Consider the following 25,315-nt stretch of genomic DNA (forward strand, 5'->3'; position numbering starts at 1 on the left):
TTGAAATTAATTTATTTCAAAATTTTAGATCAATTTAGTTTTTTATCTTTCAAAATATGTGGATTTAATCCTTTTAATCAAATTTTATTAAGTTTATTTGATATTTTAAGCATGTTTCATAATAATATTTGATTTAACATTAAAACAAAAATGTGTCAAACAGTATAAATAACAATCCTGAAATGCGTATGAAACATCAAATAAATCTAGCAAAATTTGATTAAAAAGATTAAATTCATATATTTCAAAAGATGAAAAATTAAATTGATTTAAAGTTTCAAAATGAACTAATTTCAAAATTTACTAAAGATGTAAAGGGACAAAAATATATTTAACTCAAAAATTAAATAATTAAAAGAACAATACATGTAACTTCTGATCAGCATATATGACCAGGTTACCTTTGTAAAACACTGGTTTGAAGTATCAAATCCTATTTTCTTTAACTTTTCTGTAATCATATTTTATGAGTGAAATAGTGGTCGATCATTATTATTTTTAACTAGTCAAGGATTTTAAAGTAAAACATTCCGTCCTCTAAGTTTTTTCTTTGTTGTTCATTTTGTTTCTTCTTCAGAATAGTTTAAGGCATTTATATTAAGAAATTAATATATGTCAGTTTATTCAACTTTTGAATAGTGTTTTAATTCAGTAGGTGGTGTTTGTGAGATGTTTTTTACATTAAAATTTGTGAAAGGTTATTCGAGTGTGTTATATATTTTCAAGCAACTCATATTTGATTTTGCTTTAATAAAATGAAATTTTGATTATTTTGATTATTTTTATTTAGACTTAACTACATTGTGTAATATGTGAAGTCATTATGCTATATGTTGGATGTTTATTGTGGAATCTAAGTCTTATTGAGAAAAATTAATATAAAGGAAGAAAAATCCGTAAAAATTCAATGTTTTAAGATGTTACAGACAATTATAAGTAAGAGTATTTTTGTTATTTTATTTACGTAAATAAACTATATAAGTTAATGATAACAACATCTATGACATCGACTTTTTACATGGAATTTTGATAGTTGTCAATGAAATTTAATTTTAAGACAAGAAACATGCACCGAGGGACTGCAACTAATGTTAAAATTGTCAGAAACAATAATTGTCCAAAGTTTTGGAAAGTAATGTAAACTTTTTCAAAAATAAAACATCATGAATAGAAAAAAATGAGTTAGAGAGGTGTCAACACCCGATTTTATTCCGTGATCATGAAAAATAAGAAATAAAAGTTTCTTTTAAAAATTAAAATTCAAAAGTTTTAATTTTTCTTGTTTTTAAAGAAATTAAATAAAAAAATAAATGAATTGTTGGATGAATTAGGAAATGTAAAAATGGACTTAATTATTGGCCCAACCTCTTCAAAAACAAAAAAAAATAAAAAATATATATGTAATATTTGTTTTGTCCTTATTAATGTTTCTCGTAAATAATATTACTCAGGAATTTATTACATAATTAAATATGTTCTTAATTTTTTTTATGTAAATTTGAAATTTGTCTGTGTCCAAACTTGATACAACTTAGTCTTCAAACTTTATAAATAAACAAATATAATCCTCCTAACCCAACTGAATTAAATTTGTTAGATGAGTCAAATGACATTTTTGACCAATGTTTTAGCTGTTTGTAATGTTTAACATGTTTCATCTCAAATGTCAACTTAAAACGTTGTTTAACACATAAACAAACAATAATGTTATTGTGTTATTGAGTTAAAAAAAATACATTAATTAATTTCTTAAGATTGAAAATCAAAATTTGGAACAAAGATGAACTTCACTCTCACATATAAGTTTAGGACCACATACATATTTAACCATTTACTACATAAATAACATATTGAATGTGTTGCAAATGGTGGTATGACAAATGATTTAGTTTGTCTAGGTGAAATTTTAAGTAAGACATGGTGTTTGTTTAGTAGTTAAAAATATAAAATCATTGTAACTGATTTTACCAATGAATTTTACCTACAAATTTATGAATTTTAATTATCAATGAACATTATTGTGGCTAACAAATCCATTGATGAATTAGACTTTCAATTACTAACAAATTTTTTCATCGCTCACGAATCTATAGATTGAAATTATAAAATTATATAAATAGATTTCATGTAAAAATATATGTATATAACTTTAATATATGCATATGTAATAATATTTTGAAACACTAACTTACCATATTCTATGTTTTTATGTTTTCTTAATGATGGCATGTTACATGTGTAACATTCCATTTTCGTAGATTTATACTACTAATTGTACCGTTACAAGTTAGATATTAAGCAAGCATAGTCATATGAATGAAAAAAATATACACAAGCATACCAATATGACATAGCTACGATCCTTTCAATTTTTAAAAATTCTAAAGAGAAAAAATGCGTACATCACATAAACTTTATTACAATATAACAAAATCAAGAAATTACACCATACTTTATATTTATGTACATCACTCCAAAACTTGGGACTCAAACACAACCCTCAACTTACTCACCAAAATCATCTTTACCTGTAACCTCATATGCTCACGCTATATAAGCGATCATTGCGAAAAGGTGACACAAACACAAACAACAAAAGAGGATAAGCTAATGCAAACACGAACATGCATAAACAATTTATCCCATGATATCTCAAGCAATTCAAAACATATCATTTAAAGATTCAATCATCACACCATTCATAAACACTTAAGCAAAATATAATACTAGACTCGATATCTGGATTTATGCATTGACTCGGACTCCATAAGTCGTGCATCTATCGTCAAATGAAATTGAAATCCTTAAAACCTCAAGTGTTACAGACCAGTAATAGAATTTGGTTTCCCCTCCCCATGACAAGGTAAATTCTTTAGAGTTTAAAAAATTTGGAGCCCACAACCCCAATACTAATTGTAAGAATTTCCTTCACTTTTCACCACCTAAACCCTATCATATGCATGAGTTTGTGAGTCTAATAGATTATAAGATGGCTTCGCAAAGGGTGTCCTTAGTCAATGCACAACACTAACTAACTTACATACATTTCCTCTTTAGTAAAGATATGGCCATGTAAGAAAAAAAAATAACATGCAAAGTAATAAAGCCTTTATATCAACCTTGAAATCCCTTCCTAAAAGTATAAATTTCATTTCCAATACATGAACATCTCCACCTTAGAAATTACTACTCATAAACATATATCACATGAAAAACATAACCCATAATCACCCACATAAAATAGGGTTTCCTTCCCAAAAATCATTACATATCACCACTTTCAACCTTGAATCACACCCATAATCACATGAAAAACATAAATCAGAAGATCACAAAACTATAAATAATGAAAAACGTTAAAGCCTTACACAATACATGTTGGCGCTCACTGCTGGTGTGCACAAAAACTCATTATGAAGGGAGCGCTCAACGACACAAATTGGCAGTCAACGCTGGCAACCCCTGGAACTCTCTGACTTAAGAGCACTCAATGGTGAAAACCAGCGCTCAGTGCAAGACCACTTGAGCTCACTGACTTGAGCGTGCTTAACGACATAAACCACAACTCAATGTCTTGTCACAAAATGACAATTAACTTGAATTTTTTTTTAAATTGGTGCTCAGTGCCCCTAGGCCACCACTTAATGCCATAGAAGGAATGCATGAAAACGAGAGTTTTGCTTGCTTAACTATCAATATGACATCTTCCATCTTTAATAGTTTCAACTAGTTTAAAAACACTTTCAAATGGATACCAGACAAACCAACTACACCAACCATAAGCATCTCATTTAAGCACATACCAAAATCAATAATAATTTATAAGATAAACAAACCGTAAATGAAAGTTAAACTAAGTTGGAACTATCATACCAAAACTTGAATTGCTAAATAATACATCTTCAGATACCCCCAAATCAAATTACATTCTTACTTATAAACTTGTATAACTTAATGAAAACAATTTTAACTCATAAAATAAAACCCCTATTTATCAACCATGCATTTAAATTAAGAAAGTACCATGCCCTTTTTTTTGGCAACCCCTAATTGGCCAATTCTCCATGTCCATTCTATCATAGATTAAGAACCACTACCCACCAAAATCTAACTACCAATCCACCACTGAAATCAATATTTCATACACAATCATATCTTACTCCATTCCATTAAAAATTACAAACCTTTACACAAATTATTACACATCAAATACTTCAAATTTTAAACAAGAATTAGTATGCAATAAACAATTCAAGCAGAGATCAAAGTCAAAATATAAAAATAGCTTCCCTCATATTGGCCTAGCTCAACTGCTCTAAAACCACAAAAAACGCCTATAACTCCACAAGATGCTTTATTTAAACATAAAAAACATCACAAAAACGATAAGGACATATCATTATGATCACTGATAATCATATACTCATATTAATGACTTAAACGACACATGCAACCAAAAGAAGAGCCGCGTGAAACGACAAAACAAATTGGACTGAGAAAAAAAGGCACAAAGCTAACTTACTCGAACAGATAAACTAATCGGTCCAACTTAAAGAAATTACCGCAAATATCACTTTAGTGGTTTCAAATCTACAAATGGATGAACAAATAAGAAGAACACCTATAAAGAAGTCAAAGAACTTTATAAAAGCGATTTCTAGAAAATAATGTGTTTTAAACAATAACTCATTTATATCAAAATTATTCATACAAAAAACATTTTAATATTAAAATAATAAAGTTTCACTATATTTAAAGCACTATAAATTCTAAAACACAATTTTCTAGATCTTTACAACGTAAAATCATATAATATTTCTTTTTAAATTTTTTTAATGTAGATTAAGAAAATGAATTGTAATATCATTAGTGGATTTTTGTAAATATAGTATTTAAAATATTTTTTGTATGATAATTTTTTATTTTATTGCAAGTATGATATATAATAGTTATTAATAATAATTGATCAAATAAATAAAAATAATTGTGAATATTATTATGCTTATTCGAATAATAATATCAGGTAATAATACTTGTTATTTATAAAAAGTTACACATTAAATAGTCATACCTATATTATTCTAATAATTTACAGTAAATACAAATTAGAAGAAATATGCAACAAAGATAAATTACTTTTTAAAAGAATATGCCAAATTAATATTGATTTAAACTATTTTTGTTTTTTTTTTTAATATTATTTGTCACTTTTTATTTTTAATTTGGGTTAAATATGTTTTTGTCCCTTAACTTTCAATAATAAAAATTAAAGTTAGTCATTATTTGAAACTTTAAACTAATCTAACCTCCAAACTTTAAAAATACGTGAATTTAATTATTTTAACCACATTTTTTTAAGTTTATTTGACGTTTGAAATATGTTTCATGATAGGATTCCAGCTAATATTGAAGTAAAAATGTATCAAACGGTGTAAATAACTCAAATGATATCATGAAATGTCTTTTAAACATCAAATAAACTTCACAAAATTAGGTTAAAAAGATTAAATTCAAACATTTATAAAGATAGAGGACTTCACATTAGATCAAAGTTTTGAAAATGGATTAATTTTAATTTACACAAAGAGTTAAAAGACCAAAAACATATTTAACCATTTTTATTTATCATCAACCAAGAAATAATATGATGTTTTTTATTTTATCTTTAATTTATTAAATGTTAAAAATTTCAACTTATTTCTAATTTAAAACATATAAATTTAAAGTAATGAATAAGTAGAATAACATGAAAGATCTAAATTCTTACAAAAATTACTAATATAAATAAAAATTTATAGAAATTATAATTGTTAAAGTTTATCAATAATGCTCATGTTAACAACTAAGAATCTAGAACTAAATTGTTAAAATAAAAACTTTACAGAAATGCACATGTTTATACATTAAAATCACATAGACAATTAAGCCAAATATATTAATAACTCTGATCAATTAATTAAATTAATTATCTGTAGAGTGAATATATATAACAAGTATTAAATGTTAGATTAATGTTTCTGAACTTTACTTATAAATATATATAGATATGAACGGGTTAATTATCAATCAATGCACACATAAATATTTATTATACTTTTACATAAAAATTTATTACGTATTGAATGGTGTGAGAAAAAAAATCTAAAGTAACGTAAAAGAAAACGTAGCAGTTTCACAACTTTATTGTTTAAACATTTAAATTATGTATTAACTGGTAATAAATGCACATTTATGTTTTTATATATTCAATATTTATAGTTGTTATGTGCATTTATTCCATTCTTGACGGTGGAAGAAAAAGACAAATAGTGGGGTTAGCAATGACATAACGGAGGTAGGTTTTTGTTCAAAAAGTCAAGAAACGTAAAAACGCACAGCGTACTCAACGGGATGCACAAAAAATGTGAGTGCGCCTTGGGTACTCACTACCCCCCACACTGTGTCTCATGGATGCTTTAACTTACTTTTACTCTTTTATATTTACAAAACAAAATTAACATTTTAATTATATATAAAAATAATTTATTTGAATAAATTATTATTGATTTATCGGAGTATATTATTCTTAATTTTTAGTATTTTTACCCTTTTTGTATTTTTAATATTAATATTTAGTACATATATTAATTTTACTTGTAATAATAATAATAATTTTATTAATTTAAAATTAACATATAGTTATATTAATGACACACTAACCTATGATATTGATATATCAATATTGTTAATTTGAAAAGTAAGATATTACAAAAGAATTATAAAATTGAAAATTTCAATAATAACTCATTTTTAAATTACTCAAAAGTTTATTAGATCAATTTTAAAGAAAATGATTAAAAATGAAATTATATATATATATATATATATATATATATATATATATATATTAGCAAAATATTTCATTAATTTAGCCATTGTTGCTAATAATAATAGGATATAAATAAATATATTATTTTAATAAGATATAATACACTTATATTATTTATACATGTAATTTTCTTTAGTTTATAATCAATTTACTTTAATTTTAACAATTCGTAAGTACAAAATTTGTATTAAATATTTATATTTGTAATAAATGACATTCTAGTAATTTTTTCTAAATTTGAGTAACTTATATGTATTGCCTAAATTATTATATAAGGTTTTGATTTAATTTTTATATATTTAAATTTGTGATATTTTATTTTACAATTTTTATGTTTTATTTTTTATATTTTAAGAATAAAAAGTCTTATTTAATACAAACTATATTAAGTTTTATATCAAGCTAACGTAATTTAATGAGAAAAAAATTGCAAGATTTTGAATTATAACTTTTTTTTTAAATAAGTATGAACAATAATGAAAATAAGCTTCATAAGATATATGTGTAAACATTTATAATTTCTACATATTAGTCATTTAAGATTATTATTTTTATGTAAATATCATTTATATTTTTTAAAATATTTTTATGATATAAGAGACTTAAGTTTTAGAAGATTTCTTTATTCAATTATACTTGCATGACATATAAATAAGACTATTTTTTTGTTTAAAAATAAATATTTATTTTAATAACTAAATAAAAGCATTATTATATTTATATTTTATAAAAAGTATAAATTAGGAAAGTAACTGTAAGAATCCTGAGATGAGTTCACATAAGTGACGTGTATATTTAATAACGTTAAAAGTAAATAATAAAATAATAAATAAAAAGAATAAAAGGAGTGAAGAAAAAAAAGAAGCTATGAAGACTTAGAATGTTAGAAGAGGAGGGGAAAAAGACTAGGCATATAAAAACCTGATAAATAAATAGAAAAATCAAAAGAAAGTCATCCATTTCATTTCCTTCTGTGCTTCTTCTCTGGTCTCTGGCTTCCTTTGTACGGGAAGAACTCAATCTTGTCCATTTCCTTTTGTTTTTTCTCTCTTCGATCTCTCCACCTTCCTTTCGACGACTCTCTTACCACAGTTCGTGTAGTTAATCTGAGCCCTCTCCCTTGAGGTACGCGTTTTTCGTCTCTTCTTAACCTTTTGCTTCTAAACCCTTTTCAGATTTTAGGGTTTGTTCATGTTTTCACTATTTTGCTTCTGTTTTGTAAGATCAGTGACGGCTTCGTCAGTATTTGTGTGAGATTTGACTGCAAAGCTGGATTGGGAGGTTTTAGTGTTTTCTATATATAGCTTTTTGTGATTTTTTGTAATTATTGACTTGTTTGTGTCTTGTCGGTGCTTTGGTCTATCTGCCTGTTTGTGCTCTTGAGAAATTCTATTTGAATTTTGCTTGCTCTGTGTTTGATGTGCTAGACATGAGTAGCTACTGGAGTTCCTGGCTTCTAATCGGTGGATTTCATTTAATTGGCGTTAATTTTTTAATTGTTGTCTTGGAAAGTGGTTTTGTTCGGGAGAAGTATGGGTATGCCTTGATTTGCACAAGGATAGACTTGTAAATCTGGTCTTTGCGGGTTTGCTTCTGGAATTTATTTGATGGGGCCGTATTTGTGTTTAATTGTTTTCCTTTTTTTAATTAAGTTATGTAACATGCATTTTGTTTTAAGTTTGGAAAGAACTGATGTTATTGGATACTGGATGTGTTTTTTATTTGGTTATGATATCTGGACCAGCTTTTGCATGCTACTTTTTTTTTTTCACAAATCTGGTTTGCAATCTTAATAGCACTAGTTTTTTTTCCCTTACTGGCTTTTGTAATTGATGATGAGACCAATGCATACATGAATGTTGTCATTGTTGGTGTTATTAAATTTTTTATGTTGATTGAAGTGCTAAATTCTTATGTGGGTTTGTTTTGGATTTAGGGTTTCTCCAGGTGTGATTTGATTTACAGTCTCTGATGCTGAAGAATAATAGTGCTTGAAGGCTTTGCTCTTCTGTGTGAAAAATGTTGGAAGGTGGTGCGAAATTCCCGGGAATAATAGATCTCAACAAAAATAATAACAACTACTATGATTTCTCTCAAGGCTTCTACCATAAGCTTGGGGAGGGTACCAATATGTCAATTGACAGCGTTGGGAGCTTACAGACAAGTAACGGTGGAGGATCTGTTGCGATGTCTATTGATAATAGCAGTGTTGGGTCCAATGATTCCCATACTCGCATGTTGGACCACCAAGGGTTGCGGAGGCGTGCCAATGACAACTACTCTGTTGCACATAGTGCCAATCGTCGGGGAAGAGTTACCCATGCATTGAGTGATGATGCTTTAGCTCAAGCTCTAATGGACAACAGTTCTCCTACTGAAGGGCTTGACAATTTTGATGAGTGGACAATTGATTTGAGGAAACTCAATATGGGTGAGCCTTTTGCACAAGGAGCCTTTGGAAAACTCTACAGAGGTACTTACAATGGTGAAGATGTTGCTATTAAAATATTGGAGAGGCCGGAGAATGATCCAGCAAAGGCTCAATTGATGGAACAGCAATTCCAGCAGGAGGTCATGATGTTGGCTACCCTAAAACATCCTAACATTGTTCGATTTATTGGCGCATGCCGTAAGCCAATGGTGTGGTGCATTGTGACTGAGTATGCTAAAGGTGGTTCAGTTCGACAATTTCTAATGAAGCGGCAAAAGCGATCAGTTCCCCTCAAATTAGCTGTGAAGCAAGCTTTGGATGTTGCAAGGGGGATGGCTTATGTTCATGGCCTTGGGTTGATCCACAGGGACTTGAAATCTGATAATCTTTTGATTTTTGGTGACAAGTCAATTAAAATTGCTGACTTTGGAGTTGCCCGAATTGAGGTTCAAACTGAAGGGATGACACCTGAGACTGGAACATACCGTTGGATGGCTCCGTAAGATCATCTACTGCTCTTGTTTTAATATTAATATGCTTTATTGCTTCTTTGTTTCTGGCTTTTTTTGGACAGCTTCTCTATTATAGTTAACTTTTTAAAGGTATTTAAGGGAATAATGCTTATATTTCAAATGCTGCTAACAAACTGTTGCTCATTTTCTATAGCTTGTTTTCTTTGTTCCTAATCAGTTGTTTGTGAATTGTGATCCTGAACAGAAATGGCATATACAGCTGAAATAGTAATTATGCAATTTCCTTATGAGATGTATGCTTTCAGTGTACAACTTTTTTTGTTTGCTTTTTCTGGCTTTAATGTTGCATGGCTCTGGTTAACCATGTTGTATTATTTTTGTAATTTTTAATGTTAGCTAAATATTTTTCACTATAACTTAATTATGATATGCATTTTGTCTCACATAGTCTTCTTATTATACATTTTCATGCATCAAGAAGTGGAAGGAAATCTTCTTCTGTCTCATTTGTTTTGACCCAAATGGTAAGGCATGTCTACATTACCAGAAAGACAATTGCAGTCAGGTTATCCAAGTGAAGCTTGAGTGTTGTGTCATTTGTTTTAGAAGCAAGCTTTAATGATAATGGTATTTTTTGGAAGTTGCCATGATTGGAAGTTTTAAAAATTAGTCTTGGTTTTGGATCCTACTTGTTTATATTCTTGTTAAACTTTTTCCTTTTTTCTTGTGACTTGTTCGCAATTATGGGCTTATAAATTCTTTTTTGACAATGGTGCTGTCAATTTTATTTGTGTACCCAGCCTGCCCAAATCCTTACTTGGAATACAATCAATCTTTTAATCTGACATTAGAAAATTTTGGCAGGATGGATTTGTGAATCCCTGGGTATTTTTTTCTTTTGTTAAGTCTTCATATCTCTGGCTTGATTTATTTGTGTTGATGCATACACTCTGCTGGCTAGCAACTACTAACCATGGTACAAATACTTTGGTGGTAGAGTTGGCAAATCCTGCTTAGGGGATCATTGACCTAGTTTTTGATACCCTAGAACAATGCTTAAAACCTATTGCTCATTCTTCAGACAAATCCAATATGTGCTTGTCCTATTAGTAAAGTCTTTCTAGTTACTACCCCCTGTCAACCAGAAGTTAAATGAATCAAAGTGGCCACTGCTTGGTTTTCAGTTAGTGATCTTGTTGTGGTTTAGGGTAAACTGCGATGGCAAGGTGAGGCTAAGTTGTTTTTTACCGCTTTCTGGTATTTTGTAGGGCATTTTTGGCAGAGTGAATTTTTGTTTCTTGTATTTGAATTGGGGAAGTGAAAGTGGTTGTATGTTCTTGTCTTTTATGTGTTTATTATTTTAATATAATGGCGTGATTTGGAGACTGTGGATGATGCTATCAAACAAGAAAAACTAAAATGTCCATAAGTTCTTATTAAGTGGGCAGAAGTATTTAGAGAAGGGGGAAGTTGGGAAGAAGTGAAGTTGCAGTTTGTGTTTCTTTTTGCCTTAAACCAATACTCTTGGTCGGTGAGTATTGGGTATGCATTCATATATGTACCCTATACATACTGATGTGTACCTGATAGGGTTGTTGTGGCTCCTGTTTATGACTACTCAATGATCTAGTTGTCTGACTGGCATGGAATAAGGTAGACAGGATGGTGTAATCTTTAGATAACTTTCATATTCTGTTATGTTTGGTTCAAGTGAAGAATACATTTTGGTTCAAGAAATATGCCGTGGTGCTCTCCTTTAACTAATCCATCTCTGGGTGACCCAGCTGGTCTGACCTATATTTTCCCATATAGGTTTACATTTGACCATCCCTAGACCGCACTATAAGCTTCATGCTTCATGCGTTGGTTTCTTGTCTTGCTATATTGTTGCCTGCGTAGCCCTGGGTTGAAGCTTAGCAGTTTAACTATATTGTAGTATTGTTATGAAGCGTGAAACTGTTTGATTATGGGCATATCCTATTACATTCCTGCATTATCTCGTGCGTATCATGACGCAGGTGGTGATGCCTTGATGGGTCACAATCATTGCATGAGTGAGTTATGTTTCTATTTTAACCTCTTTCATGCTCTCTTCTTTGAAATAGATCCTATTAATTATTTTTTTTGTAATATTTAATGACATGTCTCCAATGTCTTTATTTGAACTGTTACACTGTCTGATTAGTTAATTTAACTGTATTGAGCGGTAGGATTTAGTCTTCTTACAGAAATGGTAACATGGAATTTATATGGAGGAATATAAATAGATAAGGTGATTGTTTCTTGTGGCTGACCCAACACAGGATAAAAGACGTGTTTATTGTTGTAATTCTCTCGGTGTCCTGAAGGGCATCTCTTCTATGCAAAAAGAAACTAAGTGGTCATGCTGACCCTTGTAAATGTTTGAGTTTTTCTTTTCAAATGCTTTACTAATATCTTGTTATGCATTTCTAACATTATTTTGGTGGTACATAAGAGATATTATTGAAACTGTTAGTTTGGTTGAATAAGCTTACTTTATTACTTTTGAAACAGTGCATGTATATATTATGATGATTGTTTTAAGTTTTATTTATCTAAGCAAAGAAATATTTTGTAAACTTAGTTGAATTAGATTGGTAGTGTAATAATATTTACAATGTCAACTGCTAATGAATTTCAATACATTCGATGATAGTTGATTTTTGTAATAGCCACTTTAAAAGCATATGTTGGGTTTAATTTGTTGACAGTTTTACAAGTGCTTCAAGATTAAACTCATTTTATTAACAGCGTAGGATTTCAATTTGATCCTTCAAAATTTCTTGTCATCATTTTAGCCCTCCAATGATTTTGTCAGCAAATTAATCTATGAAAGGTTTAATTTGTTGCCATATCAGTTTCCCAAATATTCTTTTTGTTATTTCTTCAGTCCACTTTAGACCACTGAGGTATTAATTTAGTGATGGACTAAATCTTTGAGGTTTACTAATTTGGTGACTCAGAAGGATAATACTATGGGTAAGGGGGAGTATTTAAGGCTGGACATTGATGTGTATCATTCGTAAATTGCATTACTTGTTAGATATTCAGATGAATTGGAATGCCATTTAGCTGTTTTTTTTTATGACTTTCTTATAATGATTAATGATATATTTACCTTTTCTTTCTTTCTTATTTCTTTCTAAGATTATTCTCTGCTGAATGAGGTATGTTGTTAGCTTTCTAGAACTAGCTGGTAATCAATACTAATACCATGTGGGAGATTTATGCAATTTTGTACCAGTAATTATAATGTAGATGAACAGCTCCATTCATGATACATAATATTACTAATCAAGTCAGATTGAGAGTCTGCATGTTTTCATGTTTCTTCAATCACCAAAATCCAAAATCCAGCTGTCGAATATGTTTGAAATGTAGAAATTCATAACTAGTTTTAAGTGTGTTATTTGTTTGTTTAAAAGTTAATTTGGTGTAGTATTTAGATATGTTGTTCGCTGATGAACTGCAGGGAGATGATCCAGCACAGGCCATACACACAAAAGGTGGATGTATATAGCTTCGGAATTGTTCTATGGGAACTCATCACCGGTATGCTTCCATTTCAGAACATGACAGCAGTGCAGGCAGCATTTGCAGTTGTGAACAAAAATGTTCGTCCGATCATACCCAATGACTGCCTACCTGTTCTGCGTGACATCATGACAAGATGCTGGGATCCCAACCCTGATGTGAGGCCACCATTTGCTGAAGTTGTTGGAATGCTTGAGAATGCAGAGACTGAGATCTTGACAACGGTTCGGAAGGCCCGGTTCAGGTGTTGCATGACTCAACCAATGACTGCTGACTGATCCTGCAACTGCAAATGCAAAAGTCATATAAACATAGACTGGAAAATTTGGGAGCAAGATGAAACTCTGGTAGTGAAGGGTGACTATATAATAGCTTTGTGTATTTGTGTGTTTTATTTATTTCTTCTGAAGAAAAAAAATGAAAATCTTATCTGGAGGACCTTTTGCTTATTCGGTTTCTTATTACTGAATGTCTGTTCTGAATTAGTAAAGAGGAGATGGTGTATGTAATACATGCATGTTTTACAGTTATGTATAGCTTGAGTTCAGAAGGCAATGAGATCATGGGCGAAAACTTTTGCTGTTTATGTCGCTTGCATTGCACCATACCGGGGCTTAAATTCAACTACACCCCTAAATTATCGACAAATTTTTTCTAAACATGATTTTGTTAGGAAAAAAAGGTGGCAATTTGAATCGTTATGAATTTTGGTTAAAATGTGAACTGTGTTTAAAGCTAACTAACGTGTGACGTTTTTGTATTTTCTGTGCAGGTGGATCTCATTGCCATTGGCGAATGTTATTTTTTTAGATGTTTCGTTGTTATCAATTTACTCTCGTCCTTAAATTTATCTTTTGTTTACTTTAGTTATGGACTAGAGAAGAAATTTTATTCCATCGAGTTTGATAAAATTATACTACTCTCGATTGATCTTTAACTTCTTCAAATTTTATCTGACTAGTGAATACTTCTGAAGCCTCTAACACCGCTCATTCTATAACATTCTTCATTCAATGATATTACTCTTTGTATATCTCATCTTTTTCATGTATTGCATCAAACTCCTTTTTCCGTCTAAATAGCGTATTGCTTCTAACTTTTTCTGATGCAAAACATTTGTGGAGTGCAATTAGAACTTGCTTAGAATTTGCCGTTCTTTGCTAAGAAATATTTTCAACAGTATTAGAACTTTAACTGATGCATACCAATCTTGTGAGAAAAAAAAAGAGTTAAGTAGTTTAAGGTTAAAAGTAGAGAAGAGGGTAAGAAAAATACTCCTCACAAGATACGAAAGCAAAATTGGTTTCCGATCAAAGATTTTTTCTGTGACGTTGCATTCTAGTACCTTTCCCCTTTTTATGCGTTTTTATGCATGTAAATATTTTTGTTGTAACCTTGATATATTCATCATGGGATACTCAGAGTAAATCGCCAACCAAATAAAAGTATTTATGATGAAACCACAAAATCTAAAGCTACTTGCCATTCTAGCGGGATGCTGGTATATAAATACTATTTTTTTTATTAACCACGTTTAAATACCAAATAACATGACATCTTTTATTTTATATTACATTTTTTATTTTAAAATGTAAGTAGTTTGAGATAAATCAATTATAATATTATTTTATTAAATGTTTTAAGGGGTAGGAAAATTAAGGATAGACATATAACACTTTTCATTCTAATCTAATTTCAACACTGCGTTTTAATGTTTGGCCTTTATCATTCACAAAAGCAATTTAAGTAATTAGAGTCAGAAGTTATTACATTTTGTTATGAGAGTGATAAAACTAACATTGGCCTTATGGTAATGCATTTATGAAAAGTGTAAAACCTCATCTTGGAAAAAGATAAATAGGCAATAAAATAGGATAACAATTTTGGGATGTTCTGATAAATTAATTTAAGTAAGGGAATAAAATAGGAAGAATATGTCTAGACAAAAATGCAAGGTAAAACAAGCATCTAATTACAATTTAATTTCTAAGAAGTAAAACAAAAAGGTATAAGAACACAGAATTTTAAAATAACCCTATCTGCTAGACTGGTTTCTCTTTAACTTCTGCAGTCCAGTAAGTTTTTCCAGCAACAAGAATCTTTTCAGGGTTGAAGGGTCCACTTTCATGATCCATTATACTGCTCTTCCATCTCATTGCATCAGTAATGGTTTTAATCTTCACCAGAACCTCCACTGTCTCTCTGAATATAGCAGTACCTTCAGGCCTCAAAATTCTATCCATCTCCAGTAGTATAAGAGTAATGTTGCACCTTTCACACACAACAATTGACCAAATCAAAACCAGATAATAAGACATAACTATGTGGAGAGAAACAACATAAGCTAGATAACTCATTAGATAATGTCCAAATGTTCACCCACCTGTCCTGATATATGCCAAAAACATTAGCAGCATGGATGAGATCATATGTTCTTGGATAAGTTGAAAAACCTTCGCACCAATCTTGGTAAGTTCCAATGAAACCTCGTTCATAAATTGCACCGAGTGTGTCATGGTCTGAATTTGAGGGAACAACATTCATAACCCACACTGGATATTTCATTAAGGCTGCTGCAAACCCACCAAGATAAGCATTCATGTCCATCACGTTTCTATATTTTCCTTGGTGAAGAGGAACCAGATGCTTGTAATGTGCTATTCTTTCCCTCCACAATTCGTTGTCCTTTTGAAATTTCTCCTCATCGATGTTCGGGATTGAACCACTGCTGATTCGAGGAGGGACGGCAAATGCACGCTTAGGCCATTTTTCTAGTGCCCCACCAGCTATTTTGTCTGAGCTGCTAACTTCTGGCAATGGAGTTATGCACTTTTCCAAATCTTGGTACCTTTTCAATGCAATCAAACAAAGAAAATAGCTTGAACAACCAAGATTTTTAATCATGTAATAAAGCGATCATACCCATTGTAGAAAGAACAAATCTTAGATGCAATAATCATAACACTATTACTGCTATTACCAAAATCAACATTTGGTCTTGGCAACAGTTATTTGATTATCAGCACGAAAACAATGTACTCAGATATCTCAGAGAACACATACCTATTTAAGAGATTGACATCATAACACGTTTTTCCATTTAAACAAACTAAAGCATTGAACTACTCCAAAATGAGATGTTGATTTTTACGAGTCTAGATTCTTTATTATTATTTTTGTGTGGTTCTTTACTAAACTTTCAAAATATACCGAAAACATCAGAATCAGTGAGTATCAATGTATTTTAAAGATATAGTAGAGGAATAACACAGAAAATGAGTTTAGTTGCAATAGAAATTAGCTAAAGAATTACCAAGCCCTGTCAGCATTGTCGGATTGGCATAGATGTGGTGTTTTATAAACCTGTTTAGTTTGTTTACATCCAACGTGGTTTTTAGGCTTTTGCCAAATGGCTAAGTCATCCTTCTCAACCACTTTGGTCCAGCATATGCGTTTTGCCACTTCTTCAATGGCGTCTTGTTCCTGCTTCAAATCCTCTTGGGTCCTCTCCCACCCCCTCCAGTAGGTTTTCCATCGAATAGGTGGCCCAGAGAGAATCCAATACCCACCAGGCCTCAGAATTCTATCCACTTCGATCAAGTACAAACCATCTGTGAATGGAAATCACACACACTTGATCAAGTACAGTTTATGAATTCAGCCAAAAAATGGTCCCATTTTATAGATCTTCTTGATTAGTAATACCCAGTGAAAACAAGGGCCATCATCATAAGAGAAGTGTGAATACCAAATTTTTCCCAAGGGATCAAGCAACGAGAACAATGAGCCATATCGAACGCCCTTGCTGGGTATGGAGTTCTCTGTGAAGCCATCACACCTATCATTGCTGGAACTCCTCTTTCCAATGCAAACTGGACCTGAGCTTCATGTGTATCCCTTGGTGCAAAGGACATAGCTACGATGTCCCTTTTCAAAAGATAAGCACCCCAACTTGCAACCTTTACAATTCAGATTTGAAAGAAGGAATTAAGTATAAGCAACACATCCTTCACAACAAAAACATATTTGTTGAATGAACTTCAATGAACAAAAGCAAATAGTATACACAACACACAGTGAAGATTTTTACAATACTATCCAACCAGATATTGATATGATGATACACAATGTAGAATATTTATATTGAGAGTGCATAGAAATGAGGCTAAAGATTTGATTTTGGATGTGTGCTTTAGGATTAAGATCGAGTAACTTACACCACAGCCGGTATCAATTGCAGTTCTGATAGTACCGGTGGTGAGGGGAATAAGCTCATTAATGTCATCAATGTATGCATCAGCTCCACGTGGAAACATGGTACCTCCTCCGGGGAATCTGAATCTGTCACCTTCAACTTGAATCCAGTTTTGAACGGCTTTCTCAATGCTGAGTTCTTTGTGTGGAATATTGTCATACCAAGCATAATCTCTGCTCTGAGGCCATTTGAAGGGTGGCTTATACTTTGGTGGAGCTGGTATAAGGCAAAACAATTGTTCCTCCTTGCTGGGGCAATGCCTCTCCCTATACTTCAACATATTACGGTCAAATCTTCGACCCCTATCTCGATCTTGGCACGGAGTGTATTCACTGAGTGATATGTCACATGGTGGAATATCTTGTATCCCTGCAGAATTTGTTATATCAATTTGATGGTGACTTTCGAAGTCTAAGTTTGTTGCTGATGATTGAACTGCTGAAGATGCTGTGCCTGATGAAGTTGACCCAACATTGCAGTCTACTTTGGAGTAGATATCAGATTGGCTATTGGGTGTTGGAGTGTTCCTCCATGCACCCATTACGTATGATAAAATGCACAGTCCACTCACCCCTAAAATCCATGTCAAACGGTTTCTCCTTGTTTCAAACGGAGTATGAGGTTTTGGCGATCCTTCCTTCCCCATTTTCCCTTCTGCCTTTTCACCTCTGAGCAAATTTTCAAGTAAAAGGAGTAATATGGGTTTATTATGATCACAATTGTTTGAGATACATGAAGCTGCAACAACAATGACAATTGAATGTGTTAGCCACGTGCACAGTGCTAGAAAAATGACAAAGTTATGAAAAACTCATAAATTAAAAACTCATAACTCGAAAAAAAAATAAATAAACCCAACATATTAACAGTGGGAATATGGATTCTGAAATTTAGCAGCAGCATTCTTCTGAATTGATATTCTACAGTGAGAAAGGGAAGAAAAGAGCATACCTGAAAGTTTTGAGTGAAATACAGTGTTGATATTCTACAGTGAGAATGCAAACTTCCTCATATAACTGGGGATCTATTGTTCTATCCCATTTATAAATAATCCATAGATGACAAGGTTTTGAAGTGAAGAGAAAAGCAGCAAAGGAAAAGAAAAGAAAAAAAAAGTGAATTTGTTGTGAGATAGATAGCAAAGGTGGTGTTGAGAAGCCTAGAAGAATGTGTACATTTATTATATATGAAGATGTTAAGAACAAAAGAGGAAAACAAAAATGGTTGAAAGAAAAGGAATGTGGGGTTTGTTTGTAGCTTAATTTTGCATCTTCCATTGTTCCCTAGTTTGTAGTTCATCCAGAGAAATGAAAGAAGAAAAGAAAAATAAAAAAGTTGGATTTGGTCAAAAAAACTATTTGTTGAGATGGCAAATGATGAGACATGGTAGCCTCTATTTACTCTTCTGTCACTCATTCTATGAAGATTGTTAATTGTTTGTTCCTTTTAGTACAAATACATATGCAATATATATAAAACTAGGTTCGAGTTTTTTTTTTTTTATCCCTTTCATTCTTATCAACAATTTTATTTAATTTGGATCTTCGAATAATACTTAGGTGATAGTCGTGTTATGGAAAAAAAGTACTAAGAATATGTATCTGATTCGCAGTTTGCATCATTGTTTAGTGTTTCACTGTGGCATGTTAGGCCAATTTCAATCCAAATGGCCTACCAAATCCAACATTTTTGCCTAAAGAAAGATCCTGATATTGAACGTAATATAAAAAAAATTCATAAATTCAATACTTAAGATTTTAGATTAAAAATAATAAAAATTATACTATGACTCTTAAGATTTTAGATTAAAAATAATAAAAATTATACTATGACTCTCATTTATTTAATTCGTGCGTGAGTTATTAATTTTTTAAAAGAAAATGTATTAATCAATGATCAGTATGCTGCGACCTAAAAGATAAAAGTTAAAAAACGACAATCATAATATCATTATTCTAAAAGTAATAACAACTAATTCGGTGATTGAATTCATATCATTTATATAATTTATTCTTTAAAAAAAAATAATATATCAATAACTCATTTTATATTTTTAAATAAGTTAAATAAGAAAGTTTTTGTAAAAGTTAAAGTTAATAAATTGATTATATAATTAGGGGACAACTTAATTCATTTTATCTCTATTCTTTTAAAATGAGATGGTTCTAAATAAATAGGATCTGGATTTTACAAGTCATTTGATTCCTTAGCATTAAATAAAGGTTAGGCATGTGAGAAAAGTTGTGAAAACTTGAAGTTGTGAAAAGCTTAGGTACCAAATATTAGGAAAAGGAAAACAAATATGAAACTTGAAATGACTTTTCTCTATATAACAATAATGCACTACACTTCTCATTCATGATTTTATTTCTTTCCATCGAAAATTTAGTCATCAAAATCGGGTTTTGATACTGCCTTTACGAATTAAATGCTTTAAATTCAAAAACAAGTAAATTAGTTATACATTTTAGTCCATAATTCAAAACATCGTGATATTTAAATGATAGTATTAATGCTTTTAGATTAAAGAGTGGAAAAGGCAGTTAAGACTGTGAACATGTTTGGTAAAACATTTAGTTGATAGTTGTAAAATGAGCTAATATCTTACAAGTTTATAATATATTTAATAAAAATAACTGATAAATTAAGTAATAAATATAAAATTATATAAAAAACAAATCTTATTACGTAAATAAAGGTTGTAGTTTTATACTAAAGTATACTTTTATACTAAAGTATGAAAGTGTTAAGATTTCATATTTCACAAATAATAAATGTTTTATTAGAATTGATTGTAATTAGCGATAATTATAAAATAAAAAATGAAGTTAATTGTTTAACGACTTTTAAGTTTAAAATTTTTGTCACAAATAATTATTTGACACTATATATTTATCTGTGGTTAACTTTGTAAAAAAAATTACAATAAAAAGATAAGTGTGTCATTAATTAGTGATGTCATTCAATAATTAAAAAATTAAGAATTCTTCTTTATATTTTAAAAAGGTATATGAGAAATTAATTAAAAAATGCATTGATTTTTGTAAAAGATTTCGAAATTGATATACAATTTAAGTTTCTTACAAAAAACACGTAAGTAGTAGAAAGAAATAATCATTTTGTAAAAATGTTGAAAATTAAATTTTAAAATATGCTTGACAATCATTATAATAGATTATTTTTTATACGCAATAGATAAAACAATTATCACGATTTGAACCATTTAAATTATATGAAAATATTTTTATTTAATATTAAAAAAAATCAAAATCACTAAACAATATAGTTTTCAAAGAAAACTTCCTAAACCTTAAAATCTTGAGATATTGATGAATTAGATTTGTTTTCAAAATTAAATATATTAAAAAATAATAAATCAATTTACCTTTCATATAAGGATATATTATTTTCTAAATATATATACAGTTTATATAATAGTTTTAACGATTGAGGTTGCTTTAAAAGTAATAAATTTTTCAAAACAATAATGAACGAAAACTTAAAATTTAAATAGAATTATAATAAACTATCTTATTACTAAAAACAACTCATTCTTTTGAAAAAAGTTTCAAAATCAATCTTAAGCCATTTTTGGTTAATCAATGATAAGCTTGGATGAATTAGTCTATCTTAACATTCTAATTATGGATTATTTTTGTCTTTATTATTTCTATCACAACTTCAACATTGAAAATGATACCCTAACGACCTAGATGGTTTTGAAATTGTTCAAATTGCTCAACTATTTGTTTTTATCTCAATAACACCAACCTTGTTATTCTATATTATTTAAAAATACAATATAAAATCGCATTCATACAGGCTTTTATGAAATTAGGAATAAAAAAAAGCAAAATTAATTCATCTAAATTTATTCATTTCAACATTTATTAGTTATTAAAATACTTTTTTGAAAATGAATATACATGAGTTTATTTGACTTAAGTGTAGAGTGGTTTTGACTCTTCCGAGGCTAAGAGAAAAAATATATATAAATGTATTGGTTGAAGGTGCAATTAAGTTTTTTTTTTTTCTTTATCTCACGGGATTTTCAAGCAACTTCAGATGTATTTAAAATTTTATATAAACTATTTTAAAAAACAACGAAATTGTATAATAAAAATCATTATCCACAGTTTAATGTATCGACCGCCATAGAAAACATGGTCAAAACTTTGACCAAATACTTATTTTGATGTTTGATTTTCAATGACTTGAGGTGAACGTGTTATCATTCTATGACTCGGCACTTACAAGGAAAAAAATCTTTATATAAATTAATATTTATAACAAAACCAATTTCAAAAATATTTCATACAAGGGAGAAAAGTCACTGTTATTTATCAAAGTAGAAAATCATGAAAGATTAATATTATTTCTAATTTATCTCTTCTTACAAAATGGGCATGTCGTTCTCTAACTTGCTTTTAAATTTAAATTATTTTAAAAAACTATTCATATGTTTATTTTGTTATTTTCCTCTTCAATGCATGTTTTAATTTTTATTATATAAAGTAATACGTTCGTGCTGCATCTTTATCTTAAATCTATGCTATGATTCTAATGACAAATTCAATAATCTATTTTGATTAAAAAAAAAAATCAATACAAACTCAAAATTTGACCAGGTGAATTTTCTCAGTTTAGCCAAATATATTATTTGTTGGTAAAATAATAGGTAAGATGTTGTTGAGTAGTATATGCTCTCTTGGCTTGGAATAAAAGATAGATAGAACAAAAGTGTTGGCATTGCTATCTCTTAGAAGGTTGATTTTGACCATTTGGTGGCTTACAATTTACAATCCAATTTTTACTTTATACTAAATAATAACTAAAGTGTGTAATTCATATATGTGTGCATTGTAGCACTTTTTCTTTAGAGGTAATTTTTAAAGTAAATAAATAAATAAAAACTTTACAAAAAGATTATAAATATTCATTATTTATTTTATTAATTTTTTTTTTAGAAAAAAAGGTTCATTCTCTTTAAAATGTTTTTAAAATTCCAAAATTTGAAATGATTTATTTTAAAAATAAATTATACCACGAAGAATATAAGAAGTAATGAATTAAGGTAGTCAATTTTTTGTTGTCATAGTAAGAGTTTTATTCTTTATTATATATTTAATTAACTTTTTATATCTTAAGATTTTGATTGAGAAAAAGTGTTAATAATGTACAGTTTTGAAAGTTTTAGTTACACACCTAAACTTCCAAAATAAAAATAAAAATATTTACTGGTAGGAAGGATATATATCCTAATAAATGGAGTTAATTTTAGTATTTGCCATAAATATTGTCAGCCGAGTATATTTATATAAAAGGTTAAATATGTTTTTGGTTTCTCAAGTTTAATTGAAATTTAGAATTAATTTATTTTTAAAAATTTTAACCAATTTAATCCTTCATTTTTTAGAAATACGTGGATTTAATCATCTAACAAAATTTTGTTAAGTTTATATGAAATTTTAAATACTTTTGATGATAGTATTTGAATTGTTTATACTGTTTGACATATCTTCACTTCAATGTTAACTTAAATATTACCATAAACACGTTTGAAATGTCACATAAATTTAATAAAATTTGGTTAAAATGACTAAATTCACACATTTTTAAAAATGATGACTAAATTGGTAAATTTTTTTGAAAAAAGACTAATTTTAAATTTCACTAAAATTTGAGTGACTAAAAATATATTTAACTCTTATATAAAATATAAAATTTGTTTATAATTGTTGATAGTTTAGGGTTTAAAATATGGTTTAAAAGTAAGATCATGATTTTCTTATTACTTTTGTTAAGTCGTACTTTTCTTCTAAAATCTCTCATTTGTTTTTTTTTTTTTTTCTTCACTTTTAACAAAACTAACTAGATTGCCCCACGTCTTTTTCACCTGTCCAAACAACCTAAGTTTTCCTGTAACGAAACGGAACGTTAACAAAGTCCTTTTAGAACATAAAATAAGAAAATCAATTTTTATATTACTCCTCACGGAACTAGCATTTGAGTTTAGAAGAGACCAAAGATAAAAAAAATTATGTATTTAATAATTATATAAGTTAAATATTTGCGCAAATTTTTTATAATTTAAAACCATTTGAGGATACGTTTAGAAAATGTATTTATTTATGTAAAAATTAATTAAATATTTTAAAATATATAATATTACAAGTTACTGAATTCATGGTTCACTAAGAATGTTCGTAATTTAGATTGATATACACAAATTATATTTCATGAAAACTTTCAACTTTTGAAGAACACACGAAAAAGATGTTATGTTTCTTGCTACAGAAATGGTAATTAAATGAGATAGCATTTGTCCATGTGTCTCTATAAGTTAATTTTATACAATTATATTAAAATGTTTTGTCTAAAAACAACTCTTCAAATAGTCGCTATAAAAAAAATTTCTAACAATAATAAACATCATTTGTCTTAAATCAAAATTATAAAAATAATATCAATACTTTTGATATATATATATATATATATATATATATATATATATATATATATATATATATATATATATATATATATATATATATATATATATATAAAGGTAAAGGAGAAAGGTCAAAGGACCCTAATGTTGATGTTTCAGATTTTAGCGTTTACACGATCTTTCATGATATTCCATAGAAAAAAAAGACGCGTAAACACCAATATTAGATTTCTTTTTCGGAAAATTAATTTTACATGAAAGTGTATATATATATATATATATATATATATATATATATATATATATATATTAATAATTAATCTTGCAATTCGATATTGGATCAAATTCTTAATTTAAATCAAACATTAATTTATGATAAAAATGTGATAACAAAAGTCTTACGTCATTGTGTTATTCTTTTTGTGTTGGTCTACAGTGGAAATGATAATAAATAGAATTAATTAAAGTAAGTCTCAAAGTACATGAAATTTTTTTGAGTTGTTGATAATAACAAATATATTAGATTTTGTTTATAACAATTTATCTTTCTATTATTATATCTAAAATGTTTTGTAATTATATTTTATATATAAATAATACATAGATGTTATATTATATTTTGTTGTTTGATGATCAATTACAATAAATATATATAATACATAAAATATAACGGTTAAGAATTGGATTTAAAATATTTGACTATAATAAGTTAGAATCAAATATATTTTTTATTTTTCACTTCAAAATAACTTATTTGGTTTTTTTTAAAGGAATATATATATATATATATATATATATATATATGTAATAAATTATGCAATTAATCTTAACAGTTGACTTTGATTAATAACTACAGAGCTGTTATTACAAATTCTTAATTCACTCGACCTTTTTGTGCCGTTAATTGAATTAGGATAACTGATATTTTAAATATTCATAAAGTAAGTAATTGAAGTGTAGGAAGAGAAAAAAAAAGGAAAAATATTTGTATTGGCAGAGGGAGTGGAATATTAGAATAATAAAATGAGATGGTGAAAAAAAGTTGAAGCATTTGAAGGAAATGAAGGTGGAAAAGAAAGGTATCTGATTCATTTGGAGAGAAAAAAAAAAAGAAAGTGCGGAAGTTAAGAGTAGACTGAGTCAATTGTAAATTTCAAAAAAATCATTCATTCGTTAGTTCCAGTCTTAGACACGCACACAACGAGGCAATCTTTTTCCTTCTCTGTTCTTCTCAAATAATACTATTATTTTTTAGTTTAACTAAATAATGGTAATAATAATA

General features: G+C 28.8%; 2 protein-coding genes across 5 annotated transcripts; one reads left to right on the forward strand and one right to left on the reverse strand.

The window, feature by feature from the left end:
* The first annotated feature begins 7,748 nt into the window (after positions 1–7,748).
* LOC114178512 (serine/threonine-protein kinase STY13-like) lies at positions 7,749–13,913 on the forward strand. 4 transcript variants are annotated; one of them, XM_028064462.1, is made up of 4 exons: positions 7,794–7,993; positions 8,092–8,149; positions 8,805–9,798; positions 13,266–13,913. In XM_028064462.1, exons 3-4 carry the CDS (start codon positions 8,888–8,890, stop codon positions 13,603–13,605), a joined length of 1,251 nt encoding a protein of 416 aa, XP_027920263.1. In that variant the 5' UTR covers positions 7,794–7,993; positions 8,092–8,149; positions 8,805–8,887; the 3' UTR covers positions 13,606–13,913. The 4 variants fall into 4 exon arrangements, with proteins under 4 accessions (XP_027920261.1, XP_027920264.1, XP_027920263.1 ...); XM_028064461.1 differs by having other exon boundaries at positions 8,097–8,149; XM_028064460.1 differs by lacking the exon at positions 8,092–8,149 and having other exon boundaries at positions 7,749–7,993.
* Positions 13,914–15,231: 1,318 nt separating this feature from the next.
* On the reverse strand, positions 15,232–18,998 carry LOC114177500 (probable methyltransferase PMT18). The gene is made up of 6 exons (XM_028062875.1): positions 18,534–18,998; positions 17,545–18,320; positions 17,076–17,286; positions 16,641–16,938; positions 15,711–16,175; positions 15,232–15,598 (listed from the first exon to the last, which is right to left on the reverse strand). Exons 2-6 carry the CDS (start codon positions 18,226–18,228, stop codon positions 15,370–15,372), a joined length of 1,887 nt encoding a protein of 628 aa, XP_027918676.1. The 5' UTR covers positions 18,229–18,320; positions 18,534–18,998; the 3' UTR covers positions 15,232–15,369.
* Between the last annotated feature and the right edge of the window lie 6,317 nt (positions 18,999–25,315).

Source organism: Vigna unguiculata, chromosome 3 (genome assembly GCF_004118075.2).
Source record: "Vigna unguiculata cultivar IT97K-499-35 chromosome 3, ASM411807v1, whole genome shotgun sequence".
Lineage (NCBI taxonomy): Eukaryota > Viridiplantae > Streptophyta > Magnoliopsida > Fabales > Fabaceae > Vigna > Vigna unguiculata.

What these genes read in the sequence shown, in the direction of transcription:
- LOC114178512 (XM_028064460.1), top strand. Translation starts at nt 8,888, where the DNA reads ATGTTGGAAGGTGGTGCGAAATTCCCGGGAATAATAGATCTCAACAAA. An exon ending in ACATACCGTTGGATGGCTCC is followed by an intron (nt 9,799 to 13,265) that starts GTAAGATCATCT and finishes GATGAACTGCAG; the next exon opens with GGAGATGATCCAGCACAGGC.
- LOC114177500 (XM_028062875.1), bottom strand. Translation starts at nt 18,228, where the DNA reads ATGGGGAAGGAAGGATCGCCAAAACCTCATACTCCGTTTGAAACAAGG. An exon ending in GATCCCTTGGGAAAAATTTG is followed by an intron (nt 16,939 to 17,075) that starts GTATTCACACTT and finishes TTCCATTCACAG; the next exon opens with ATGGTTTGTACTTGATCGAA. An exon ending in TTTGGCATATATCAGGACAG is followed by an intron (nt 15,599 to 15,710) that starts GTGGGTGAACAT and finishes TGTGTGTGAAAG; the next exon opens with GTGCAACATTACTCTTATAC.